At 29.3% G+C, this 25,220-nt stretch overlaps 1 protein-coding gene across 3 annotated transcripts; it reads left to right on the plus strand.

Annotated features, from left to right (window-relative positions):
- Nucleotides 1–7,251: 7,251 nt before the first annotated feature.
- On the plus strand, nucleotides 7,252–19,964 carry LOC107444186 (motile sperm domain-containing protein 1). Of its 3 annotated transcripts, none has more exons than XM_087169017.1 (6): nucleotides 7,252–7,431; nucleotides 9,146–9,319; nucleotides 11,408–11,489; nucleotides 13,192–13,436; nucleotides 14,343–14,408; nucleotides 19,275–19,964. In XM_087169017.1, exons 2-6 carry the CDS (start codon nucleotides 9,178–9,180, stop codon nucleotides 19,304–19,306), a joined length of 567 nt encoding a protein of 188 aa, XP_087025143.1. In that variant the 5' UTR covers nucleotides 7,252–7,431; nucleotides 9,146–9,177; the 3' UTR covers nucleotides 19,307–19,964. The 3 variants fall into 3 exon arrangements, with proteins under 3 accessions (XP_087025143.1, XP_021002068.3, XP_042898686.2); XM_021146409.4 differs by lacking the exon at nucleotides 7,252–7,431 and adding an exon at nucleotides 7,714–8,214; XM_043042752.3 differs by lacking the exon at nucleotides 7,252–7,431 and adding an exon at nucleotides 8,054–8,250.
- Nucleotides 19,965–25,220: the final 5,256 nt, after the last annotated feature.

A 25,220-nucleotide genomic window follows, 5' to 3' on the forward strand; every position in this document is an offset into this window, starting at 1 on the left:
GTCTTAACGATCAGTTCACTGCGGGCCTGAAAGTAATCTCAATAAATCGGTAACATTACGAATTCTTGCACAAAATTAAAAGAGAACACAATTAATTTACTTAAAAAAATTTATTGTTACTTGTTGCTCTTCCTGATAGTTTCATATTTTCAGAATAAGGAAAAATTTATTTTTTAGAAGTTAGTCATCTGAAAATAAAGATTAATTATGTTCAGTATAATATGACATTATTCTATTACTCGAGATCAACTTCTGATATAATACACTAATGGCCAATAAAATTGCTTCACCAGGAAGGAATGCAAATAATAGAATGAAATTTAATCGGCACATACATTATAGTTGGAAAAACAAGTGATTAAATTTTCAGGATATTTGGATGCATAGATCCTGAGGAATCAGTACTCAGAGTAGCCTCCCCTGGCAGCAATAGCAGCAGTTATTCTTCTGGGCATCGAGTCGGACTGAGATTGGATAGCATGAACGGATAAAGCATTCCATACAATTTCAATATCATGCCACAATTCATCGACCGTAGAGACTGACGAGTGGTGGCGTGCCAATCGTTCGGCAACCATTGACCAGACGTTTTCAATTGGTGAGAAATCAGGAAAACGTGCTAGCCAGGGCAACAGGCGAACATGTTCTGTGTCAAGGAAGGTCAGGACAGTGCGTGCATTGTCCTACTGAAACGTAGCGTAATGGAGGCCTCGAAGATTAGGCAGAGCAACTGGCTCTAACACATCAGAAATGTAAAGGCTGCTGTTCAAATTGCCGGCAATGCGAACAAGAGGTGATTGAGACGGCACTCCATACAATTACTCCAGATGATGGGCTAGTATGATGATGTCGAATGTAGGCAACACGGAGGCGGCCATCATGATGCTGTATACAGAACCTGAATTCGTCTAAAAAGACGACGTCATGCCATTCTTGCATCCAGGTTCGTTGTTGATCACACCATTGGAGGCGCTCCTACCTGTGATGCAGCATCAGGGGTAGCCGAAGCCATGGTCGCCGTGCTGACAGTCCGTGCTGATTCAAACGTCGTCAAACTGTTCGTGCAGACACTTGTTGTCCTGCAAATGACCCCATTTGTTGACTCAGTGTTCGTGACGTAGCTGCACGATCCCTTAAGGCCATGTGGATAACATGTCTGTCTTCTCGGCTGTTAGTGATGGGGGGGGGCAGCTAAGATCCTGCAAGGCGTTCCATATGACTGTCATGAACACATCGATTCCATATTCTGCTAACAGTCGTGGGATCTTGATTAACGCGAGCAGCATTACTTCGGTATGATAGACTGCAATCCCGGTAAGCCAAAATTCGACCTCGATCAAACTTAGACACTTGCTGGTGAGTATTTCTCCTACTTATACGAGGCATAGCGAAAAAAAATCTACCCAAGAACGATGCTTAAATTCAATTTCTGTATGAGAAAGTTACTGTTAAAAATCTCTTCTTTCATACACATTGTGGGTGTCGCCACCGTTACATGCTTTGTATGAATGTGCTTATAAGCTAATCATTTGCATACCACAACATGCTTTATGTGTCCTGCAAATTTCTCGTTTGTGTTGTGTCGCCTTCTTGGTGTAGCAATTTTAATAGCCAGCAGTGTAAAAAATTGCCATAATCAGCAATTTTTTCTCGTACTTATCCCATTCTGCTGTAAAAAACTTATTTCCCCAGTTTTTATAATAGGTATCGTGATATGTATATTAGCATATATACAGTGCATATTAAAATAGCACCAATTAACATAATATCAGTAATATCTTTTAGCAAAGATTTTTCTCTTTTACGGATAATAATTTTTAAATTGAAGGTAAGAAGAGGCTCATTAACAATCATTAAGATGTATCCGTACACTTAAAAATTAAATCTTCAATCAGAAATGATAAACGTACTTACATATTTGGCAAAACTAATCGGAGTTTTTTCATAAAAACCGGAAGCGGCGACAGATTAAGTGCACATGTGAACAAATCACAGAGATGGATAGCTAAGTTTTATTTTCCTCCCTGCCAGCAGAAATTGTCGTGTTGATATTAATTATACTTTGGTAAAAACATATGAGACCTCCATTGACATCATGCTGACCACGAGAGGTTTTCTTGGTTTGTGCCTCCATTTTGCACAAATGCTGATTAATTTTGCTTAAAGGAATTCTTGAAGGTGAATGAGACCTTATTCTTCAAACAGGTGTCATTTTGTATTCTAGATTTGAGGCTAAGAAACTGAAAATGAAAAAAACTGCATATTCACTGAGTGTGTTAGTGTTCAACAGAGGAAATTTGCGAAGTGTAACCTAAATTATGAAGGGAAAAAGTGGGAGCCAGGTAAGTTTACCATAATAATAAAAAAACTGTTTAATAAACATTTTTATAAATTAAAATGGGTCATTTTTGCATGAAACTGTGCAAATTTTTAATGAAAATTTATATGTTTAAACAACTCTACCTGGATATTTTTTTTGCATTAAAAGTAATAAAAATACTTTTATTTAATTTCAGAAATACCCTTAGATCTAACAAAATGACATAACATTTTGACCACAATTAGAGCTATTTAGAGAATACTTCTTTTATAAATCAAAAATTACCGAATTCTCGCCGATTAAGGCGATACATACTGGTAAAACAACGATTCCACGAAAGTTGAGCTCACTCTGCATCTCAATCGTTGTTGATCGGTTTTCAGACTGACAAGGCTAGAAAAAATTTGATACCAGTTTGTTTCTAATTAAAGTTGCTAAAATTTTATACTATGAACATAAGTCTAAATATATATATAGATTTATTTTCAAACAAAATGAAACAAAAACTTTTCAAATTATATTCTATGAGAGATATTAAAAATTTTCCGTAAGAGAAAGCAAATGCTGCTCACAAAAATCCTTCAAATCTTCTTTTAGGAATCAAATAGATAGAACCCCAAAATCTTTATGAGTTATGTCTTCACAAACATACAAAAGACATGAAGATGGAGCTAAAAAAACAGGAAGGAGGAAAGTGTAAACTTTAACGCTAATTCACAGAAATTCTCTACAATGTCACTTCATGTGATCTCATTATTAAATAGTTTCCAAACTCTATAAGTTAATTCAGTTTTTATAACGTAAAACCTGAGACTTCACGAATGAAAAACATTGAAAAATCTCCATCTTAATTTTATTTTTTCAACTTAGGATTGTTTCAATTCGACTTCAAAGCCGTCTATCTTGGCCTCCTGCCTTCATTTTCCAATTTCTTATTGGCACAATTATTGAGGTCTTTCTCAAATTCGACAGTCAATCTCTTCCTCGGTATTTCCCGTTTTCGGCAATCCCTAGATGGTAGGTCTTGTCCTAGGCCTATATTAAATACAATTACACCATGATCTCACTTTAGAAAATTGCATAGTTAAGTGTCTTATAATGAAAATCACTGTATCAAACGAGATAAAAATTATTCTAAATGTTTTCTTCAATCTAAAAATATTAAGCATTAACATCTTGGAGTGTTAGCTATTACAATAAGTAACATTTTTGATACTCCACCATTTTGAATGTCGAATAAATTTGCCGTGTTTTTTACTTGATGATTATGATTCTAAATGATTCTAATGAATCATTAGAATCATTATAATGATCATTATAATGAATCATTATAATGAATCATTATAATGAATCATTATGATGAATCATTATAATGAATCATTATAATGATCTAAATGATTCTATATGATTCTAAATATTTTGATTAATTCTCCTATATTTAAATATGATTAAATTTTTTCTCTAAATTAAACAGGAAAAAAAATTTTCACTGTTGTTCAACTTATTGACGTGTTGGAATATGACGCGCTGAATAGGCCATATTTAATTATAAACTTATTACAAGTTCTTTTTTTTTTTGTCTTTTTGAATTTACAATTTATTCGGATGTAGTTGCAATTTTAAGTGCTTTTTTCGTTATTTTTTTTTTTTATGTTACAATTTATTTTGCTGTTAAAGAACTGTAAGATTTAATAACTTGAAATACTAACAAGGTGTAGAAAACTGTACAAGGAGTACGACGGAGCAAAAAAAAATTTTAAAAAAAATTCAATAATATACCGAAAATTATTATCTCTTAAAATTTTTGTAAAAAAATATTGTGGTTCGATTTGTAGCCCGATGAAATGTAGCAACGGAGTTGAAATTTTGCATGTTGAAAGAGCCATTTTTATTTGTTAACTCACCACGAATTTTTTAAATTTTTTTTATTTTAAAATTGATTATTTATTCATAGTTCAGGAGAACTTTGTTTAATTTCTCCCTAGATCTTTATTTTATAAGCTCGCTCTTCAGTTGATGCCAATCAAAAGTTACAAACAAATAAAAAAGAAAGAATGAACGAAAGAAAGGGATTAGATGTTGCTAGATATACGCTTATCTTAGCAATTATTGTGATATTTTTAAAAATTAAGGAAATTCAATAAAAGAGAGATAAAAGTCGTTCATAATTTGAATTGCTTAAAAATCTCTCTAATAACAAGTAAAATTACTTCGTATTTATTTCTTCTTACTGAGTAGTTGAGTAGTACAATTTGTATTCCTTAGTGAAATTATGAACGAAAATTTTTTAAACTGATTTTTGTAAATATCTAATTACGTTATTTATGTATATATATGCAATTAAAAATTTTCTTCTTTGAGATTTTATAATGAAAAACTTCCACGAAATTTTTTTTCATTAAAATGACCATTTATTTTATAGTTTTATATTAGCAATCAAAATTTTTTTCTTCTGTTAAGCGTTTCTTTTTTTTTGGAATATATAAATATTTAATAAATTTTCAACTTTTTCTCTTTTTCTAAAGAACGAAGAGCTTTCAAGGAGGGTTTCAAACAGTAATGAAAGTGCTTGCTTAAAATTAAATTTAAAAGAGCTTAATGGAAAACAATCCCTATGTAAAAGATAAACTTTTGAAGAAAAAAAATTAAAAGAAAAAGTGAAACAATCAATGCTGAGAGTTTCCCTTTTATTTTATTTTTCTTTAGAAGTGACATATGCAGAGTGTTCGGTAATGACCGCCATTAATTCATATTTTTAGAATCCTTATCAAAAGTATTATAAAAATATACTCAGCAAAAATTACAAAAAAATTTCAATGTTTGTTTATTTGTGAAGTGTCAAGTTTTATGTTTGAAATATAGATAGATTTTGGAAGCTATAATATATGATGTAGGATATAATATATTTCACGTTTACCCTGTATTTAAACTGTACTATGCAAAAACATCGAAAAAGAGTGCTGCGTAATGACTACCTTTAGTATATATCTGAGAATCTTCGTTAAAAATGAAGTAAAAAAATTAAACTAGGAATCTTAAATTAATATTAAAGAGAGGATATTTCTCGTTTATTATGAATTTAAACTGTGCTGTGTAAAAACCTTTATAAAGAGTATTCCGTAATATAGTATATATTTTAGAATATTTGATAAAAATGAAGTAAAACATATAACTAGGGATCGTAAATTTATGTAGTATTTAAGATCCTTCTCGCTTATCATGCATTTAAACTATACTATGTAAAAACATTTATAAAGAATGTTCTGTAATGACTGCTATTATTTATATTTTAAAATCCTTAAAAATATGTAGCAAATTAATAGGAAATTTATCATGCATTTAAACTAAGTTAAAAACATTTATAAACAATGTCTCGTAACGACTGTCCTTAGTACATATTTTAGAATCATTGTTAAGGATGGAGTTAAATATTATAATTAGGGATCACAAATTAATATATAACGAAGATAATTATAGTTTTCGTTTACTATGCATTTAAACTGAACTGTGTAAAAATATTTATAAATAATTTTCCTTAATGATTGGTCTTAATATGTATTTTCATAGTCTAAATATGTATTTTAGAATCTTTGTTAAAGATGGGGAAAAGAAATACAACTAGGGAGCAAATAGATAAGTAATTTATCATTCATTTAAGCTGTACTATGTGAAACATTTATAAAGAATAATCCTTAATGACTGTCCTTAGAATATACTTTAAAATCTTAGTTAAAAACTAAGTATAATATGTGACTTGGAATCGAAAATTAACGTATAAACAAGGATATATGTTTCCCGTTTACCATTTAGGTTAACTGTGTGCTGTGTGCAAAATTTTAATTCGAAGAATAGCATAATGCTCACCCTTAATGCATATAAGGAATTATTTATCTCTAGAATCTTTCTAAAAATTAGGTCAAGGAAGTGTGCACATTAGTTGTCAGAAATTTGTATTAGAGTAAGCGAATTTGCATTAGAGAAATCTTCAAAACATGTTTGATTGCTGAAAGAAACACGTAAAGGAAGTTAATTTGTCATTATTAGAAAAGTCCTTAAGTTTCTTCCGTCAGTCATTCAAACTTGTTGTAGAGTTTTCATTTCCCTTTCCTTTGTTGTGACTTGAGAGATGTCGATAGCGTCTTGTTTTTTTTCTTTCTTTTTTTTCTTGCTGAAATATTAGTATGCGACTTTGTGTAAAATTTTTGAGTTCATGTTCGGCAAATCTAAAAATTTACATTGAAAGTGATCAGTGAGTGAGCATCTTGTTTACATAGTTTTGGTAATATTTTTAACTTTGACATTGGTAGATATAGTTTTAGTTCTGATATTTAATGAAGGGTGTATATAGGAAGTAAATATTATTTTTGTTTACCAGATATAACTTTGCAAAAAGAGAAATATCACGATGAAAAAAATAATGGAAGCTAATGTAGCTTTTTAATTTAATTTCTCAATGATTGTTTAAAACTATAAATTAATTCTAGTATTGACTGAAACTCAGAATTATCATGAACAGAAAATTATGTTATAGGTTATTAAAATAAACATTTTATTCCATAAAATGTTTCATCTGAGTTAAATTATTTGATTAAATAAATTTGTATTATAATCAGTCATTTTATGCTTTAGATAACGAAGTATTAAATGTTAATACAAACACTCATTTATGGGAAGGAAAAAGTTATTATTATTGTAGGACTGTAATTCCAAATGTTTATATCGTTAAAAAAAATACTAGCTAATAAGAATAACTCATCAAAATTAGTAATACATGAAATATAGAGGTGCACTTCTATATTCTTTCGATTAATACTCAAATTCTACTGTGATGTAGTTCACTATGTTATTTCGCCATAGTAACAATTGGTGACCTCTACTAGCCAAGTGTATAACCTTGGAAGAAAGGTCAAGGCCGCCCCCCATTAAAAATAGGGAGAAGGGTAAGAGTGTTACTCCTCAGCTCTCATAGAAGAGAATGGGGAGAGAATTGTATTTTGAAAGGGTCAAAGGTCGGCGTAAACTTGCTGGAATTGGACATCGGGTCCGCTTCTCCTCTGAAATCAACATCCCAGCTTTTGAAGCAGAGCAAGTCCAATAATTTGTGATTGAAAGTAAGTCGAAATAACATATAAATATTTTGTAAAATAAATTATCAAATTTGGTTATATTTCCTACTAAAAACGTTGCAAAATATAAAATTACTTTACACTGTTAAATCTATCAGGAATTCTAACAATCAAACCAGTTTTGCAGACATTCTCTACTAATTCACGAACATTTTCAGCCAACCAATATCACTTTCGTATTGTTTTCGATTACGCAATAAAAGTCTTTACAAATTTTCTTAAGATTGAAACAGGCAGAATTTCTAAGTATACAGCTCCAGAAATTCCATATATAATGAAGGATACATGCAAAATAACGTCGCGAAATGTCATGCTACGCAAGGGACATTGGTTGTTGTTGATTTGCGTCGCAATGGAGCATTGTAGCCGAGCGTTACATAATATATTGTCCTACATTATATATTATCTATAATTTGTTATTACATTATATATTGTCAATAATTTAGACTTGGATTTGTGAAACTAACCATTTGGCTAATTATTAGTTTTGGGACTTGAACCCATGATACAACATTCTAGTTGTATCAAACGATTTTTTTTATAATCTAATGTCAAAAGTTGGCTGTTTCTTGTTTATCCTTGTGGCTTCGACTTCCCCTGGCAACTGAAACATCTGCGGGATTCGTCGATGAGGAAGATACTTCTGAAATCAGCTGTTTCATAACAAAGTTCTTTATTTGTAAACATAAATAATGTAAAACGCATTATTTTTAATGCATAAATATGGAGATAGTAAAGCATTTAGTTAAGGAAAAACTGGGTGTAAAGGTGAGCATATAGCAGGCTTACTGATATTGTTTATAGGTAAACAGGTAGAATTATTCTAACAAATTTTTAAGCACATTTTGGAATTAAATTTCTTTTCAGTTTTTCACAATTATTAATAAGATATTGCATTTAATTCTTATTTTTCTTCTGAAATCATTTACTTTTTAATTGCTTTTGTTTATTCCCCTACCCGTACTTGCATATTTTTAACTTTTTTTTTCAGACTTAAAAATTAATTAGAATTATGACATGAATATGCCATTCCGTTTATTTAAAGTTTGTATTTATCATTCCTTATATTTTCTTGTTTCACTGATATTTATTGTGGGTTTTTTTTTCCCTTCCTTTTTTAGTAGTTGTTGTCAATTCGTTAAAAAATATAATTTTGATCCTTGCTGTAAAAATTCTTCGAAATTAATTCTTTTTTTGTTTTGTGCTTTTTTTTATCAAAATATCTGCCCTTTATTCTTATTAACATGTGTGGAAAATTGTAATATTTAGTTTCTGGAAGAGTTGTATGTGTTTAAACTAAACATAACAGTAGATTGCTGTAACACCAATGATATTGTTCTAATTCAGTTACTGGTAAAGTATTGAAGACAGCTGAAGTGGCATAACAGATATATAGTTACAACAATGGCATTATGCTTCAGTTTCTAAAAGTATTAAAGCTGTTGGAAGTAACACAATATAGTAGATTGTAATAATAACAATTTAATTGCTATGGGTTAGTTACTGGAAAAATATTAAAAACATTTGACATGACATAGCAATGTAGATTATTATAACAATGTTATTTGATAAATTTAAAGTAATAAATAGTAAAACAAAGTTCTCATTATGCAAGATAACAATAGGATCCTTTCTTAAACTTAATTTTCAATTGAATTATTTTTATCAATAATTTAATAATATTTTATTTATTGTTTAGTATTACCAATGACAGAAGCTGGCTAAAGAAGCATGTCTGAAGCACCCGTAATTTGCACTTTGCCAGTGTTTACTTCCCCTGCTCAGCAAATAACTTTTTATGCTGATGACCCAACTTCTTATCAACAGGTGCTCACAATACTAAATCCATGTGAGTTTCCTGTAAGGTTCCAAAGTAAGTAATTGTTTTATATATTATCTGCATATTTTTTAAAAAAAGAAGAAAAAAACATTTTTTTTAAGGAACTGTTAAGGCTATGGGGATATTTCCGTATCCTGATCTATTGCTCCGACTGTAACCAAAGTGCCAAATAGTTTTAACTTCACATTTTAAAAAAAAAATGTATATGTTTGCTTGGGGGTGGTTACGAGTTGGTCCTTTTGTGTGATGTTTTTTAGTTTCTTGCAGGCCACTGCCCAAAAGTTGCCAAGACTTGGCGATTTTTCTGCCGCAGATCACGATACGGAATCTCCCATAGGCCGCTGCTTAAATTTTCAATTTTAACGTTTTCGTTATACTGAACGAAGTTAGCAGTCCCACAGTGGACTGATCGTTAAGAAACGGTTCCAGCAGATCACCGAAGTCAAACATCACTGACTGAGGTGAGAGTGCGGGTGGGTGACCACTTGGATCAGTCTGCGTAGGGACCGTTGGTGTGCGGTATTGGTCCTCTTTAAACTGTTCTATCGTAAAGTGCTCGACTTTGCGTGCTGTTCGTCGGGCTACTGAAGCGGGGGTGCCATGCCCTCTGCAGAGGATCAAAATTGTGATGGCATGTGTTCGGATCATCCTCAGGGATGTTTTCCAGACCGTCGCCAATAGCCCATAGTGCAGCTCTAGTGCGACGTAAATGAACAACAACAACGAATGAAGTTAGCAAGAATACTCTACACTTTTTTTATAGTGGATCATCGCAAAAACAAAAAATAATCTTGCAATTGTTAAGATTTGAGATAATTAAGTTGTACAGTCAACTAAAATTTTCTGAATAAACTTTGCAGCTTTTAGATGCCCAAAGATGTTAAGATTCTCCTGCTAAAACACACAAATTAGAATTTTCTTTGGTACTCAGAACTACCACTACTCAGAAGCAGTGGTCAGAACTAACACACTATAAGTAAATAAACTACTTTTTGTTGTAGTTTGTAGTGTGATATGCTACTTTTCTTAAAGAGTAGTGAAATGAGTAGTGCCATGCAATCAACAGTAATTAGTAGCGATTTCTTGCAACTACTTTTAATTTTAGTTTAGTTAAGTAAGAAGCATCAAAGGCAACAAGTTTTTTCAATGATTTTAATGGACACAGTGAGCCTTTTAGCATAACAAATAGTTCTGGTATAAATATACACTCATAAAAAATTAAAAGGATTATGTGCATATCATTTAAATGCAAAGAAACATGTTTTGTTTTATAGGTTTTGATTTACAGTGCCAAAAAAAACACCCTGTATAACTTTTGATCTAATGATCGGATCTTTACGATTTAGCATTCAATCTTAATATTTTGGGGGGGGGTGACCTCAGATATGCTGATTAATGAGAGCAGACGATATTTCAGGTTACGAAATCAGACACAAAAACGTACTATCTCAGAATAAACATACTTTCAAAAAAAACGGATTCATATTTCTTACCACTAAAATATAAGGGGTAGCCACAATCTGGGAAACGTGGTCCCTATAGTTTGGTAAAAAGAGCAATCCTAAGTTAAGATCCCATAATGTTAATTTTATTTTTTGCGTATTTCACCATATCTTGAGAACTTTTTAAGTGAATTGAAAAAAATTTTGCATGCAATTATAAAATTTGTTTATCCAAAGATAATTCCATACAAAAAAATCATTAAATATTTATTATTTTATTTAATGATAGTCAAGAAAAAATTTTATGTAAGGTATTTAACTTTTTACATAATTTTGAAGTATAATAATTAACATTGCAAAATACAAAATTTGAGCTTAATCTGTTGAATAATTTTTGAAAATTTAGTTTTAAAATAATCATATATCTGTAACTTTTTTCAGTTTCTAACTGATTTAAACTGAAATAATTTGTTATGAAAATATCGAAAATTCAGAATTTTTATATTGCAGTTAATAATTGACATTTGATCAATCAAAAAGTGTTGATCAATGATGGGCGTGAGTAATACTGAATGAATGTGAATTAATATTTTTTAGCAAGCTCATTGTTTGTTTTACAAAACTTAAAGAATGTGAACTTGTTACTTTTTTTACATGTGTTTTTAATGTTTAATTTTAGTTCTGGTTCAGTCTTCTGACCTCACTAGATATTCCTTGAATGTCCCGCATGGTTTTATCAAAGCGCAGCATAGAGTGCTGGTGTAAGTAAAATTTCAATTTCTCGTGTTATGGTTTAAAATAATAATCTTTTAAATTAAACAGCATCTCAGAGTGGATGAAAAAAAAACAAAAGCTTGTATTACCTTCGAATAATAATTTGTTTATTTTTGGAAATTTGAAAAACTTGACTATTGTTGATTTAATTTAAATTTTATTTGTATTACTATTTTTTTTACCATTTGCTTAAAATAGCAAGTTTTGTTAAAAAGATTTTTTTAAACTTTATTTTTACTGATTAATTGATAAAGTTCCATTTTTTTATGATTATTGTTCTTTATATTCCTTTTGACCATTTACTTTCCATAGAAAACATCTGATTATATAATGCTTATTCAGACTTAAGTTATTTGTTATTCTTGAATTTAATACATTGTCAACTATGTTATTTTTATTTCATCATTTATATTTTTGTGTATTTTTATTTACAACATATATTCTCTAGTACGTTAAGTTATTTTCCTTTGTAACCTGTGCTTCCTTAATTAAATTATATTTTGAATAAGTAACACATTTTTTACAAAATGAAATAACTCTGTAATTGAAAAAAATTATTCTGTAACAGGTAGAATGCTAAGTACATTATAAGTTTTCAAATTTTTTTCTATAATTTCAAGAAGCATCGAAGATAACCAAAGAAAATTAACTACTTAAAATTTTTGTGCAATTTTTATCCTTTCAACTGCAGTTAATCATGTCTGCAGATTATTTTTCATCTCAGATTTGAAACGGAAAGAAAAAGAAACAACTAAAATATTGCCGAAGGGAGAAAAAAAGTTTTTTTTTTTTTTTTTTTTTTTTTTTTTTTTTACAATAAAATTTTTTCTTTTTAAAATTATGATGCAGAAAAAAAAAGTTTTCTTAAAAGCTTTGAATTGTGATTGATTTTCTGAACTATCCGAAAATTTTCTGATCTGTTACTAAAAAAGTAGCCTGTAGATATTGATTATTAAAAAGAATTTAATTATAAATTTTTTTTTCCCTAGACTAATTTCAAATTTTGGGAAAATGTTTTTTTTTTTAATGTGATTTCAGACTGTATTAGGATTTATTCCAATTTTTTCCTTCCCAAGTATTATTTTATAAAATTCTAATTAGCGTTGTATAAGATTTTAACCACACTATTTTTTGCTTAATTTTTATTAATCTTAAACAAGTACATTTTACTCTTTACATGGTAGATTAAACCCAATTCTAGTCTTTTAAGGACTGCATTGGAATAACAAGTAAATTTGAATTAATAAAGATAGTACTACTGATTAACTCAGTAGATTCTGCTTGCAGGAATGTAATTACTTAACTGTACTTTCATAATTAATTAAATACGTATTAGAAAAATTTTAATTTTATTTGTGCTAGTACTGTTATAAATATAATTATATCTATCATTTAAAATTAGTTAAATTAGTTTTCTTCTAAAAACCTAAATCTTTATGGGAACAAAATTTAAATTTGTATGGAAGTAAGTTTGCTGAGTAGTCTTGTAATTTATTAACATAAAAGAGGAAATCCAGTTTCCTGTGTAGTAAAGCCGTATGATCCACTACGATCTCAATTCAAGGTCAACAATTGAAATTTTAAGTTACGTGTTTTAAGTTTAGTATGACATTTTCAAAAATAAAATAAAATTTATCTATTATTGAACATTTTATAGTTCGTTAGAAATAATCCTTTCTTTCTTTTCAGAATAATCCAACACAACTCTATAACATCTTCCAGTATTGGTGTTATGGATAAGCTTAAGATATCCATGTCATGTAAAAAACCTGGGATAAGCTTCAATAAAAAGGAGCTTCCCATGATTTTGTTTGCTTCGCGGGGACAATCGACTGAGCCAATTTTATCACTAGATTCAGCTGATTATATTTCTCATCAGTCAGCAGAAACAAAAAGTTTACATAGCTCAAGGCAGCATGCAGTTGTACCAGAAAGTGAGTAAAAAAATTTTTTGTTTTCTCAAAATTGATGCAAATTTTATAAAACATATAAAATTTCATATATTGTTGTATTTTACCTAAAAATTTATACATGTCACAAATCAGAATATAAACTTAGAGTTCAAATCAAGTTGTAAGTAGTTTAATGCTATTAAACAAAAATAAGTTTGAAAAAATATTGAAAACTAGCCATAACAAAAAGAAAAATTGTATTGTGCATAAATTAAACTGCTGACTACTATTATTAACTATCGTTGAGTTGTAATTGTTCAATATACCACTTTAATAAAAGTGATTATCAGTATCTAAAATTAAAAAATTTTTGTTTTAAAATTTTTTTTTGGTTTAAAAAAAAAGATAAGTTTTAAAAAATTCTGAAGGTTTAAAAATTATTGCGGGGACGCATACACCCTGACACGCCTCTAATGCATTCCAATTATAATTTGTACACCTTTAACAGAGTCAATTTTAATAAATAAAAAAATTCTGGGCATTAGTCTTCCTCCTAATCATTTTTGGCTAAAGATGCTTATAGAGTTTTAGAAAACTTTAATGGATATAAGCTTTAAGGTTCTCAATAAATGAAAGTTTAAAAGGTTTCTAGGTGAAAGTTTAAAGATACAATCCATATTTATCCATTTATAATGCTTAAACTTATTGTAACTTTATACTTAATATGCTATTGGGATGGAATTTGAAGAAAACCAATTGGGTTGCAGCAGAGATTAAAACTTTTTTAATTCACATCCAACCATCCAAATGCCCACAGTATATTACCCTTTTATTGTCCCTAATTTGCAATACCATAATTCTAAGGTTCCATTTGTAATTATTTTACTATTCTTTCCTATATACTTTGCAGCTTTACGATTAATTTAATTTGAGTTTTTTATTTTGCAGCTAGACATGGCTCAGATACAGATATTGTCAAGAAATTTCAAGGATACCTTATTGCATTTATTTTAGGTAAATAAGTTCTCAATTTGTATCCATCAATGTTCTTACTGTTTTACATGTAGGATAAACTACTCATGGGTTCAGGGGTTTTCATCTCCTTGTAATGCAAATGTGGGTTAGTTCCATCAAAAAGTCCTCCTGTGAGGCAAATTTCTCTCAATATATGTAATCAATTTTCATTCCCTGTCATAACTCCTATCCCTAAAGCATGCAATTACCAAAATAAAATGAAAAAGCATTTTTGATGCCCTCTGTATTTAAAGTTCATTTTTCAGTTTTGTATGAATAAGATCGAAATTGGAAAATATTATTTCAATTGATGCTGAGCTGCATAGACCAGAATGAAGACATGCTAAAGCTATTATAACATAATAAAATAATATGTAACAGGAAAATTTATTCTAATAACTGTTAATTTAATTAAACCCTTGAATTGATTGATTGAAAAAATTAATAACTCATTTAAACACACAATTATACTTTTTGTATATTATCAGGGGTCTGTCCAAGCCGAATTTACTACCGTTTAGCGGTACCTTCACAAATTCAACTTTAGGAAAAACGGTAGTTTCACAAATTCAATTTTAGGATAAACGGTAGTTTCACAAAATACTTTTTCTTAAAATTTTATTTTTGTATCCCTTAAGAAACGATAAATCCATATTTTTGTGTTGATTTTTTAATATAATTTTTAATTTTTCACAAATTATGTCTAAATTTTCACAAAATAGGTACCTCTCAGAAAAACCTAGACAGACCCCTGATTATAATTATAATTAATTTTGTATATATTATGTATAATCAACATTAGTTCACTAATATTGGAAATATTCATGCACTTATAAATAGGAATGCAGAAAATTCTCAGAGCCTAATATTCCCTATGTTCAAAATTTCTTTTTGGATCAATTTTTTAAGTACAATATCATTTTGAAAATATTTCTGGAAAAAAAAAAAAAATTTCAGAATTTTTTTTTTTTTTTTTTTTGATTTTACACAATTCTTGAATAAATGAGTATATGTGTTATAAAATAATAGAAATCAAAATATAATGAAATCGTAATAATTTCATGAATTAAATTTAAGGTCCCACTTATAAACTTAAGGAATTCAAACTAATAAATACACAAATTGGCATTTTTTTAGACCAAAAATTTTACCATGGCTGTCAGAATTCTGTTCCCCTGAATATAATTAATAACAACAAATATTGAGAATCAATGAAAAAAATTATTGGTATAGATCAGACAATTATTGGCGAACACTTAAATTTTACGTAATATAAAAAGTCATGTCAAATTGTAGCATAAAAGAATTAAAATCAATATTTAAATTGATAGTACAGGGCTTAATCCAGGGCGATTTTGGTACCGTTTTTCGGTACCTTCACAAAATTTAAAAAAAAAGAACGGTACCTTCACAAAATAAAAATAAAAAAAATCGGTACCTTCACAAAAAAAAATCAGTACTTCAACAAACTTTGAAAAAAAAACGCATCTTCACGAAAATAAAAAAGAAAGTTAGAAGGAATTAAAGTGCTGAATAGTTTTCCGAGCGGTTCACGGAAAAGTGGATTCACAGTGAACGCCGTATGGTACGCCATCGGACGGCGTTCCGCGCAACCGCACTAGCTCGAAAACAGGCTTGATATGCTGACGTCACTTCTCCTAAATACGCCATTCAATCGGAGTGAGTGGTGAAGTTTTTATACTAGGCAACCGGCTAAATTGAGCCAGCGTGTAAACAACTCAACTCATTTTCCCAGACAAGTGTTTTTGTTATGATTTAGCGTAAAACGTGTTCTATTTGTATTTTTTAACAAGATTTATGAAAAGTTTTTATTATGAAGCGAGGAAGAAATTTAAGTGGAGCGGGTGGCTCACGGAATAGCGATTATTATATGAAGCGTTTACGCACGATCGATAGTATAGGAACGAAATCAATTAAAACATTTTTTCAGTCTGAAAAAACTGAGGAGAAACCGTCACAACAGTCGCCGTCTGAAAAAACCATCACAGTTGATAACGAGGCACAGTGTATTAAAAATGCTACGGAACCAATGATTGAAGAGCAAAACAATTCAAGTTTTGTTAAAAAAAAAAAAAAAAATTTTTTTTTTTTTTTTAAATCAATACTTAATTTTCACAAAAATAAAAAAAAATTTCACAAAAATAATTTTTTTTCACAAAAATAGGTACTAGGATTGAAAACCTGGATTAAGCCCTGTAGTAATTAACAACCTATAGTTATTACCTGCAGTATAAACAAAAAAGTTATAATATGGGTCTCAAAGTATTAAGAATACTATTTGAAAAACCAATTAATAGTTTCAATAATTTTGGCTAAATTTTTTATTTATCATACATAATATAAATCATAATTATAGTAGTATATAATTCAAGTATTCTGCATGATTTATGTATCTAATGAAATATCTTCAATGTCGAAAAGGAAACTTGCCCCAGGTTTTTGGCGTGTCATGTCAAAAACTAGTTTTAGCATCAAAAATCCAACCCTGATAGTCGCACTTTCAGATACCGGTTTTTCACCGAAATTGCTACAATTTTTGCTCAGTTAAGGGGTTTCATGCTCCTTTTCCCCGGTTATACAGCTGTTTTTAAAAGGCCTTGTAATAAGGAGATGAAGATGTTTGGTGGCTTTGACTTTTAGCATAGGGTGTTGGAAAAGAAAATAGAGATTTGTCTGGAGGTAAACATTCAAAGATTTAGAGAGAAAAAAAATGTTTTTTAATTAAAATTTGTAAAAAAATAATAAAAAAAAGAAGTAACAATTTCTGCGACATAAGTAAAAGTACTAAATTTAAAAAGTAGTAAAACTATTACCTTGTATGAATATTATAAAGGTATGGTTATATTATAAAGGCCTTCATTTATTTAATATTTGTTAAACCAATTTAGTAAAACATTTTGTATGATTGTCATTTCTTAAAAATTTTATTCATTTGGCGAAGTTATTTTGAGCCTATTTCTCATATTACGAGATACTCATGTTTTTGAGAACAGTAGAAAAATGTCTTTATTCTGGAAAAGTATGTTCCTGCATAAGATATGTAATTTACCTAATAGCTCACACAGGGTCTCAACTAATTAACTAAAAAATAAGTAATAAAATTTATGTCACGAAAATTCAATAAAATTAATCTTAAGAAATGGGCAGATTTTTTTTCTGTATGTCTGGGGCTACCCTGTCACAATAAATTTGCTTTACAAGAAAATTTGCCCAGTCACCATTCCTGTTAATTCCTATCTAAAATAAGCTCTTGAATTAGACTATCTTTATTACCTGTCACCTACCATTTTTAGTGATATCCCTCCCTCTATGATTTTATGGCTATAAATTTAATTTAGATGATGGTAAAATTTATTTTATCTCTTAAATATCTTCTGAAGAAATAGAAAAGTGGCTTTAAAGCATGAGCATTAGTTGTAAAGAGGGTGATTTGCCATCTTAAATGGTGATTAAAAATTATAATTTTTAGGAAGTATTCACTTTTCTACACTATCTATTTCTTCCTCCAAATTATAAAAATTTCAATTATAGCAAAGAGCCGGTGATAGAAGAGAGCATAGCTGCCAACTCTTGCATTTTGCTGAAACTTTCTGTATTAGTAACCCATTTTCTGCCTTTCTGTGCTGAGACTGAAATCTTATGTATTTTGAAAATGTGCAGTGTGGCAAAAAAAAAAAAAAAAACGAACCATCCTGAATCACTTTAGATCTAATGATCGGATCTTCACGTTTTAGGACTCAGTGTTAATGGTTCGAGGGGGTGACCTCAAATATGCTAATTAATTAGTGCAGACATTTTTTTAAGTTACAAAATCAGTCACAAAAATGTACTTTCTCTGAATAAACATAACTTTTTTTTCAATGGATTCTTATTTCTGGCCCCAAAATATATTGGGTAGCCGCAATCTGGGAAATATGGTCCCCATAGATTGATCAAGATAGCGATCCAAAGTTTACACCCCTTAATGTTAACTTTACTTTTTGCATATTTCGCTATGTCTCGAGAACTTTTTATGCGAATTTAAAAAAAATTGCAAATTTGTTTTCTAAATATAATTTCATGCAAAAATAACTGTTTGTAAATATTTATTATTTTCATTTGTTAGATATACAATTTTTGCATCATTATAAGAAATGTAATTTTATATCGCAAAATACAAAATTGGTCGAATAGATCTTAAGAAATCGAATTTTAAGACTTTTTTTAAATTCAATTTCTCAAGAACTATTCGACCAATTTTGCTAAAATTTTGTATTTTGCTATATAAAATTACATTATTTAATAAAATGATGCAAAAAATTTTATATCTAACAATTCGAAATTTTTTGCAACCATTCTTAAATAAAATTAGAAAATATATTTACTAAAAGTTATTTTTTGCATGGAATTATCTTTGGATAAACAAATTTTATAATTCTGTGTAAAAAAAATTTCGATTCCCATAAAAAGTTCTCAAGATATATTGGATTACGCAAAAAGTAAAATTAACATTAAGGGGTCCAAACTTTGAAGCGCTCTCTTGACCAAGCTATGGGGACCCCATTTCCCAGATTGCAGCTACCCTCCTATATTTTGGAGGTACGAAATACGAATCTGTGGAAAAAATATATATATATTCTGAGATAGTGCGTTTTTGTGTCTGATTTACAATATAGCAGATTACTTCTCTTATGCCATCAAACTCCACTTTTCATTCAGTTATTCCTGATCTTACTTGTTTCTTTGCATTTGATTCACTAGTTTTCTAGCTACATGATACCAAGTATACCTCTTTTTTTGGTGTATAAAATATTTGTTTTTGCCTTTATTAAGCTTAAATTGTAAAGAGCTATTTTCTTTTTATAGGTTTTCTTGTTTGCATGTGGTGGAAGTCATGACAGCTGTTTTTATTTTATTCAAAGTTAATCTTCAAAAGGAAAGATATATATAGTGTGCCTACAATTTAATTTTCTATTATTTTGCCTCTTTTAAATGTTAAATCATTTTTGAATTCCTTCATTTCTATCTTCAAGAAAAGTGAAAATATATATATAATGCTTACTTATATATATATAAATATGTGAAAATATATATAATACCTATCTGTATTTGCCTATGATGAGTATTCTCCTGGACTCTTAAAAGAAACTGTGTGTGGCTATTTTTTATCCTTGTACATAAAATCATTTAATGAAATGCTCTTACTATTTTATATATTGTGTGAATATTTTAATTTTCCTGTTTTATGTGAGTGTATATGTGTCAGTGAGTGATGTAAATAAGAGGCTTGTAAATTTGATGTATATTGCATTATGCACATCTTTAGTTATAGTGTTTTATTTAAAGAAACTTTGTGATAAATATAGGGCTTCAATTGATACAAATCAATTTTTAATTTAATAATTATTGTCTGATAATGATTGTTTTGTGATAATTAAAGCAAGTTTCATATTGTATCCCAACTTTATTGCCTCTATTCTCAACTGCGATAAATATTCCTAATACTTACGTCTTTTTCTTTTTGGTTGTGTGAAGTAATTAAAAAGATGATCTTGTTCATACTGGCCTTGTCTTTTTAAGATTGCTGTAAAATAATTACTTTTTTAGATTTCTTTTGTGTGTTGTTAATGAAAGTTGGAGCATGTGTTCAAATCCTATTTAATAGTAAAAATGCTTTTTAAAAAAAAAAAAATTCTGTTATTTTTTATTGGTGAAAGTATTTTATGTATCTCCGGGTCTTTTTAACACTAACTTTTAACTTAAAATTATGGCATCAATTTGACCTTCAGCTTAACTATTTCTTAAAAACATTTTACTTTGGGAGAAAATTTGTTAAAAAATGGTTATTTAATTATACTAAACAAAAGATATTCCTCGAATTGAATACCTGCTAGCAACATCCCATGTGGGTAAATTATGGCATTTGTTTATGCCACGATTCAGCAACCAATCAGGTTTGACAGGGACTCCTGACATCGCTTGCAGGTATCCAATTAAATCTGATCCAAAAGTTGATTTAGTGTGATAATAAACAAAGCTTTAATAGCTGTCACCAGTGCCATCATTAGGCCTGAGAGGTCAGGCCTAGGGCCCCCATTACTCTTGCGGCCCCTTGATGTTACAAATAATACCTTTTTGTGTTTTTCTATAAGAATTGTCTATTGGAGTTGTGATTTTATGAAAGTTGAAGCAAATATCAGCTCAAATTTATTAATATATCATAATTTCCTTGTAATGTAAACAAAACAAAAATTCAAAAACACTTCAAATAAACAAATGTAAATTTAGTTTAAAGTAACAACCAGGAGGCCCTGACATTTCTAGATGACGCCCTGGCTGTAACCTTAACACGCCAAGCACAACCCTGTGATTTCGGTGATATTCTTCTTAGGTTGCAAGTAACCAATTAAAATGCCATTTTAATCGAGTTCTTTTTATCAAATTTTTATTTTCTCATTTTTCTAAAAAAAAATTTATCACTGTCATCTAATCCTAGACATCTTTTAGAAGGTAAGCATTGAAATATGTATAATGCATTAATTTGGAAACCTAATTTATCTTTAAAAATGTCAACTCGATTTCTAACTATCAGAAAAACATACCTGATTTGATTTTGATGGTTCAATGTAAATATTATTTGATAAGTAATACAAAAAAAAAATTGTGTCTTTCAAATAAATAAATTATGCAACCAAAATAAAGATATAATTATGTACTTATTATTTTCTTTTTAAAAAATGAATTCTGAAAAAATTAATTTTATAAAGATTATTATTTATTTTTTTTATAATTTTATATCGTTAATGGCATGAAATTTGCTGGAACATCTGCCCAATTGACCAATCTTCTTTAATAAGCAGAACCACACTTTAAACCGATAGGAAGATGAAGCAGAATCATGCCCAGACTAGATTGGGTTAACTGCAGTAATGGGGATATCCAAGCACACCCTGACGAGGAAGAGCAGAATGAATAAAGATCGTTTAAAAGGCCTTGTCCTCCTAGGGGCTATCAAGTCATTAAAGAATTTTTGATTAAAAAAAAATCTTTTTTATAAAAGATCTTCCTTTTTTTCTTAAATTCTTTTTAAAAAAATTTTGCCCCAGAAAAATAAAACTGAAATGAAAGGAAATTTTTATAGTTTATCCATACAGCATTGACCTTAGCAATGTTAATATCAAATAATTAATTACCATGGTATATGGGTTTTATTGATAAGTAGATGTAAATGGCGAAAATAATTGTACAAACAAAGCATCTTTTTCTCTTACAGAAGTTGGATTTAGTTTATTGTGGTTTCGTGCAAGCCAAATTTTCTTTATTTAATAATAAAAGAATTTTCACAACAAACTATTTATTTAAGCAAATCGTGATAATGTATAAACTTGCCCTAAATTCATTCAGCAAGACAAAACTGTTGTCTGACTATTAATGCTTTCCCGACGATCAATGAAATTTGTAAACTACAAATCGATTGTGGTTGCAACCCCCCCCCCTTATTTTTTTTAGACGGTGGACGCTACAAGATGAGAGCTCAGACATAAGATCATCATAGAGGGAGATGAGACTGCAAAAAGCCTTATATTTCTTTTTTTTTTTTTTATTCATAAAGTCTTTCAAATTTTTTTTTTTTTTTTTTGTGTTTTATAGTTTCATAACATGAGTGAGGGTGAGCAAAAAAGTAATTAGGGTAGTACTTAGCAGCGTTACCATAATACATTTACCAGGCAATGAGAATACCCTGATTAATGAATTGCTGCTTTTATGACTGTATTTGCCATTGAAGATATTTATTGCTTTCTCACAGTTTTCCAGCATTACTACTAAGCAGTTTCATTACATCAGAGATTACATGGCCTATAAAATTAATGTCAAATTCCTTAAATTTAGCTTGAGAAAGCGTTCTTTTCTTATTTATCTGTTCTTAAAATTCTGATTGTTAGATAGCATCTTACTCAGGATGATTTGTCGTAGGTATTATGTGAATTTGTAAATGACTGCAGTGGCACAGCCTTCTGAAATCATTAAAAATTAAACCAGTTGCCAATCGATCACCAGACTTTTGATTCTTAAGAAACTATTACATGGTTATGAGAATAATATAACTATTTGCTAATTCAAAAGTTTTCCTAAAATAAAAAATAGGTTTTTCGATTCTAGTTATTCTGCAGATCATTCATAGATGTCTGTCTATGCATGAGGTATTTAATTTTTTTAAATATAGAAATCTGATTACTTAATCAGAAGTTATTGAGGTAATTTTTTTTCACTGTATTAATTTACAAATATTATTTAATTATATTTTAGATTAGCTTCTTATTTAGAAAAATTTCCCATGTAAAATGTATTAAAAATTTAGAGAAATGAAAAATATCAATTTTAAAACATCCCTCTGAAGAAGTTTCTGGCTGCGGCACTATATGACTGTAAACAAAATATAACTCAAATTAAAAATTGTGGTCTCGATTAAATTATTGAAATTGATGTGGAATAATAATTTTTATTTTAAAATAATTAATCTAAAATTTGATGCATAAAGCACAGCTTGAATCATTACATTTAACCTTACCATATTCATCTATAACCTCTAGAATTTTGGATCAGTGTATGATTTCTGAGTCCAAGAATTTTACTGTTTGTTTCCTCTGAAGATTTACTCTTTAAGTAACTAGAGAACCTTACCGGCATCACATTTACAGTTTGTCTTTAATCTGAAAAAGAATTAAAAAAAAAAAAAAAAAAACATGCTCATGATATGTGGAGAATTTATGTCAATACTAGATTTAATTTTTTATAAATTTCATTGCAATTTTAGATTTATCAAAATTCACTGCTTTAAATTTGAAAAATAGTAGCTATCTATTAAAATAATTTAATGCTACTACTTGAAGGTTTTCTTGTGTACTGCGATAGGCGGTACACAAGTGATTAGTGGTTCTAAAAACAGATCTTCAATACTCTAATTACTCAAGGCTAACTATAAGTTATGAAATCAGACCCATAAGCAGAATTTTATTGGCGGTGTGTGATACATGGGGATATGTCGTTCTCCCACTAGTTTTTCGATAAAATTCCCTTTTTTCTTCTATATAGAATTTTTTTTAATTTGTAAATTTTTATTTATTTATTGTAAAATTTGTTTATTTCTGCAATTTATCTACAGTGAAAGTTTTCTTTGCAGTAGTACTGTTGCAAGTATATTGATATGCACTTCTTTTGATCATTTGTGACTTTCAAAACACGGGGAAGGGCAACGGCGAAATCTGCAAAAAAATGGTCTAAGTAGTTAATTCAGGTGAGCTGTCAAAAGGTTGAACCACTTATTGTTTTGGTGTGTGCATTTCGCTAAGTTTCTATAATTATTTATATTCCACCAAAATACATAAAACTTGAGAGGTATTTTAGCTTTATTGTTTTTTCCTTCTACAATACATGCACTGTATGTCTTTTTTTCTTGCCGAAATCAGTTTCGGGTCTTGATAAGCAGCACGATAAGTCGTTTCGTAGCTGTTGTTCAAGTTTGGCTGGTGACCAGGAAACGCCTTTGGTAGAGAAAAGTTGAACATCTTGGCGTTGATGTCGCTATTTTCATCTGTCCAATTACTAACTCGGACTTTTGGATTATAACGATTCTTCAAGGGATTTTCTTGCCACTCACTTCTTCCTGAACTAATATAGTTCTGTTTCCAATATAAAAATTGTTCGCGGCTTGACATGTCTTTTGTTGGGGAAAAAAAAGTGAAGCTCCTTTTTTAAATTCCTCGCATATTATATTAATTCAACCGGTTTGCAATATTAGGCTTTAATTTCATTTGCGTACCTCCGACTCTATTATGATTATTAGAATTGCAATATAAGATAAATATTAATCCATTATTTCTTTAATTAGTTTTTCAAGAAAACCGTAATTAGAACAATCTCAATATTTATGTAAATGCTTTAATTAAAATAGTTTTAAAAAAATTATTTCAGTTTATTTCAACTGCTTGATTTTGCGTTATTACATTTTGCTATAATTTTAAATTTTATGCTTTTGCGATTGCATTTACAGTCTAGTTTCACCAATGGTAAGGCTGAACTAGATGAATATCGAGTTTAGCCTTGCCTGGGGAAGTTATAAGTTCCCGAGCTTTAATGCTTCGTATCAGAACCAAAATAGAAACTGATTACCTGTCCATTCGAAATCCATCAATGATTAATTAGTTACAGATGCGACCAATAGGAATAGTACAAACTGAAATTGATTGAATGATAGTTGAACACTGATCTAGTTCAGCCGCTGACATCTCTATACAAAGTAATATTATTTGGTTGATAAATGCAAACGTGTAACAGTGGAGAAAATGCTATTTAATTTAGATTTTACTAAAAAAGCTGAAGAAAACTTATATAAATGAAGCTTTGAACTTCTTTTAAACAATAAACTATTTTAATATCAGCTTACAACTTTTTCGATATTTATCCGTTTGGGGGGATTCTAAAAAAAAATTACAGCAGTATTTATAGGTACCGATTTTCCCAGAATACTAGTAGTACTAAATCATTATGGAGTCAATGACTGTGGGGGCGAATCTCTCACGGACACCAAAAAGGATAAGTACTTACTTTTCAAAAAAATATAAATTATTTTAATTGGTTTATCAAATATTATCTTCATTATCGGGATAAGAGATCAACTGGATGACTTTCGATTACCTATGAAAGAAAACGCCACACTTAATTGGTATATAAATTTTTTAAAAGAAAAATCGGTATTAGGACATTTAAGTTTAACTATGCAGTCTTCGTAAACTCAACCGATGCGAAAAGTTC

This window comes from Parasteatoda tepidariorum, chromosome 8 (genome assembly GCF_982258835.1).
Source record: "Parasteatoda tepidariorum strain Cologne lab strain chromosome 8, Ptep-v5.0, whole genome shotgun sequence".
NCBI lineage: Eukaryota > Metazoa > Arthropoda > Arachnida > Araneae > Theridiidae > Parasteatoda > Parasteatoda tepidariorum.

Excerpts from the sequence above, each read along its gene's own strand:
- LOC107444186 (XM_087169017.1), top strand. The coding sequence starts at position 9,178 with ATGTCTGAAGCACCCGTAATTTGCACTTTGCCAGTGTTTACTTCCCCT. Across the intron at positions 9,320-11,407 it reads GTTTCCTGTAAGGTTCCAAA|TTCTGGTTCAGTCTTCTGAC; the intron begins GTAAGTAATTGT and ends GTTTAATTTTAG. Across the intron at positions 14,409-19,274 it reads CCTTATTGCATTTATTTTAG|GTTTTCTTGTTTGCATGTGG; the intron begins GTAAATAAGTTC and ends TTCTTTTTATAG.